This window comes from Carlito syrichta, unplaced genomic scaffold (assembly GCF_000164805.1).
Source record: "Carlito syrichta isolate Samal-C Ts95f unplaced genomic scaffold, Tarsius_syrichta-2.0.1 Scaffold313879, whole genome shotgun sequence".
NCBI lineage: Eukaryota > Metazoa > Chordata > Mammalia > Primates > Tarsiidae > Carlito > Carlito syrichta.
In genome coordinates this window covers 1121-4805 of record NW_007257975.1, presented here as the reverse complement: position 1 = coordinate 4805, position 3685 = coordinate 1121, and the positions used below count along the sequence as shown (strand labels likewise).

At 53.8% G+C, this 3685-nt stretch overlaps 1 protein-coding gene across 1 annotated transcript in view; it reads right to left on the bottom strand.

The window, feature by feature from the left end:
* The window catches only part of LOC103273215 (integrin alpha-3-like), a 13956-nt gene extending 12771 nt beyond the window's left edge, over positions 1-1185 (bottom strand). Inside the window, exons 1-2 of the mRNA XM_021718846.1 lie at positions 1123-1185; positions 954-1061 (exon numbers count right to left, since the gene is read on the bottom strand). Of these exons, the coding sequence (XP_021574521.1) occupies positions 954-1061; positions 1123-1185 (171 nt within the window). The remainder of the gene's footprint in view (positions 1-953; positions 1062-1122) is intronic.
* Between the last annotated feature and the right edge of the window lie 2500 nt (positions 1186-3685).

The following is a 3685-nucleotide window of genomic DNA, read 5'->3' as shown; positions in this document are numbered from 1 at the left end:
GCTACTCAGAAGGCTGAGGTGGGAGGATCGCTTGAGCCAGGAGTTCAAGGCTGCAGTGAGTTATGCTCATGCCACTGCACTCCAGCCTGGGGGACAAAGTGAAACCCTGTTGCTAAAAGAAAAAAATGACAAGAAAAGAAAAATGGCCAGGTGCAGTGGCTCACACCTGTCATCCCAGCACTTTGGGAGGCTGAGGCGAGAGGACTGCCTGAGCCCAGGGGCTCAAGACCAGCCTGGGCAACTGGGCAAGGCCTCGTCTCTACAATAAATCAAAAAATTAGCCGGGCATGGTGGCTCGTGCCTGTAGTTTCAGCTACTTGGAAGGTTGAAGCGGAAGGATCACCTGAGCCCAGCAGGTGGAGGCTGCGGTGACTGTGAGCACCGTGCCACTGCACTCCAGCCTGGGTGACAGAGTGAGACTCTAACTTGAAAAAAAAAAGAAAGAAAAATGGCAGGGGCGGGGTGTGTGCAAAGTATCTATCTAGAACTCAGAAATCGAGACGTCAGGAGCCGGCACTGAAGAATGTGGGCAGGAGGTGACAATTGACATCAAGGAGTCCCTAAACCAGAGCTGGATGAGCCAGGGTCAGCAGGGCTGTGCCTCTTCCGGCAGACAGCCTCCCAGGAAGGAGCGCCAGCCAGCACTGAGCGCCCAGGGCCCTCTCTGCCCTTTCCTTCTTGCAGTTCCCTCGGCTGGTTCCCATGAAGGGTGAGTACCTGGTGTGGGTCTGGGGAGGAAGTGGGTGAGTCAGAGAAGACTCGGGCCATGCCTGGCCTTGGGAGAGCACCAGACATACATGCTCCACTCTCAGGACTGCAGGGAGCGAGGGATACCCCGTCACAGAAGCAGACATGGGCAGAGGCCCCGACACACGGACCAAGGACCCTCTGCTGCCTTCCTGGTCCCTGGGAGATGAAGGACCGAGTTGGGTGCGAGGTGAGCACCCACTTACCAGGACTCTACCTGCGGGACCCTGGCTGGCCACAGTCACTCCGAGCCACATGTCCTCAATAATGTGATGGTCAGGGTCCCTCTTACTGTAAAGGACATCCTCTTCCTCCTTCGTTTAGTTCTGACCAAGACCCTTTTGCTGATTTTCAACAAGATCAGGATGCCCCTACTTCCCGCCCAGTTGACAGCCCTTTGGACTGGTCATCGGAGAGGGCCAGAGAAGGGTACTCCATGTGCGGGCCTTCTGCCTGCAGCTGTAGCTGCTGTGCCCGTTTCTGCTGGCACGAGCCTCAGAGGCTGACAGGCACCCGCCGTGCCCAGGGAAACGTGGCTTAGGAGGGCACGGCAGGTGAACCTGGCTCCAGCCTACCTCGGGCATGACCTCATTTCTAAGAGCTGCCTCCATTCCTGCTCAAGGCTTCCCAGACACCCTTATTTTTCAAGGTAAAAAGGAGAGAGTGCCCAGAGGTATCTCCCACAGCCCATGAAGTCAGGCCAAACCGAGACACCCGAATTCCCAGGAGGGACCGACGGAGCTGGGGAGAAGGGAGAGTCAGCATCCACTTCCCAGAGAACAGTCCCTCTTCCTCCAAGGAGCCTCATGCATCTCGCCAAGAAGCCTGAAGAACCTTGGTCCTCCGCCTGACCCTCACCCCTCACTTCCAGAGACAGGAGATGGGCCCTGAGTTGGAGTGAGCTTCCCACGCTGTACAGGGAAACTCAGTCCAGATATGGTGATGCAGCAGCAAAGAGGGTCCTCCCCTGGCTTTCTAACCAGGTCTGAGGATTTCTTTGAGAACATGAAGGCTGTGCTCTCTACCCTCCGTCCACCCGCAGGACAACACATGATTTTTTGCACACTTCAGGGGTCTCTGTTTCTCCTGAAAACCTTCTCTGAACGCCAGGCTAAGAGCTTGTTCCGGTCCATGAGCCACCGCTCTTTTCCAAAGAGACTTTGAGGCTAACAGAATAGGAGGCTGCAGCTTAACTTGCTGGCTCCCTTGAGCTGTGCACTCAGGCAGCTGTTCACATCTGGCTACACAGCTGGCTGCAGCAAAGCCCAGCTGGTCCAGCTGGCTCTCCCAATGCACCAAGGGGTGGAGTTTGGGGAGATGAGGAGGTGAACCACCCCTAGGAAAGACAGAGCATCCTCAAGGGGAAGACCCAGAACTCTGTCTGCAACTATCTGCCTCTCAGAGGCCCATTACCTTAAGACTTTCTGGGCTCTCGATAGGCCTATTGCCATCTCTAGCAGCCCAGAAAGAAAAGTAGACTCCTGGCTGGGCATGGTGGCTCATACCTGTAATCCCAGCACTTTGGGAGGCCATAGCAATAGGACTGCCTGAGCCCAGGGGCTCGAGACCAGTTTGGCAAGACCTCATCTCTACCATAAATCAAAAAACTAGCCAGGCATGGGATGGCATGTACCTGTAGTCCCAGCTATTTGGAAGGCTGAGGCCGAAGGATCACCTGAGCCCAGCAGGTTGAGGCTGTGGTGTTTGTGAACATGCCACTGCACTCTAGCCTGGGTGACAGAGAGACTCCAACTTAAAAAAAGAAAAGAAGAACCCCTTTGCAGGCTGAGTGAGGTGGCTCACACCTATAATCCCAGCACTTTGGGAGGCCAAGATGAGAGGACTGCTTGAGCCCATGGCATCAAGACTAGCCTGGGCAACTTGGCAAGACCTTATCTCTACGATAAATCAAAAAATTAGCCAGGTGTGGTGGTGCATGCCTATAGTTCCAGTTACTTGGAAGGCTGAGGCGGAAGGATCAACTTAGCCCAGCAGGTTGAGGCTGCAGTGGCTGTGAGCTTGCCACTGCACTCCAGCCTGGGTAAGAGTGAGACTCTGACTCAAAAAAGAAAAAAAAACCCCTTTGCTCAGCCATCTTGGGCAAGGTCCATAGGTATGGGGGATAGGGGTACACAGAAGATCTGGCTGAGCACAAGAGACTTCAGCTGCTCCTTGGAGAAATGCGCTTATGCAGAGCATTTTACACACATTATTTCATGAAAGCCCCTCTATCGTCCCAAGAAGAAGGCATGCTGTGCCCCTCCCGCCCAACATGTGAGGAAATGAAGGCTCAGGTATTGGTGACAGATCCAAGACAGGACACTAGCCATGGCCTTCCGAGCCTCTCCTCCCTTCACAATGCCAAGTTGCCTCTCATCGGCCAATAGAGGGGGAAGGAGTGTGTCGTTCCAGCTTCAACCCCTTTTGGGGGAAAACTGGCCCAGAAAAGGGAAATATCTTGCTCAAGGTCACATAGCAAAGGGCAGGGTGGGGGTTATATTATTATCTATTAATTACTATTTATGCTTTCTTTCCAGTCTGATCTTCTCTTTACACTATGTTACCTTATGTCATGCAGACTTGACATTGAGAATCTGAAAGCTTTTTCTGGGCTATGGCAGAAAGAACACATAGAAACTTGTGCTCATGGTCAGTTGAGATCTCCAAAAGACAGAGGGTTGGTTAAGTCTAGACGGCAGCCGCTGAGGCTGGGCTGGGACGGGTGTGAGGGCCTTAGCAGCTGCAGAAGCGAGGCACAGGTAGGTAGCCTGGGCAGGGACTGGGCCAGCGGGGCAGAGGCTACGGTTGGGGCAGAGTTTGGACTTTGAACATTCCAAACTTCCTCAAGTTTCTGCAGGCCCCAACCGCAGCTGGGAAAGATTTCAATACACCCTTAATCTGACCACGTCTTCTTGTTCAGTGAGGTCAGAGACCAGGT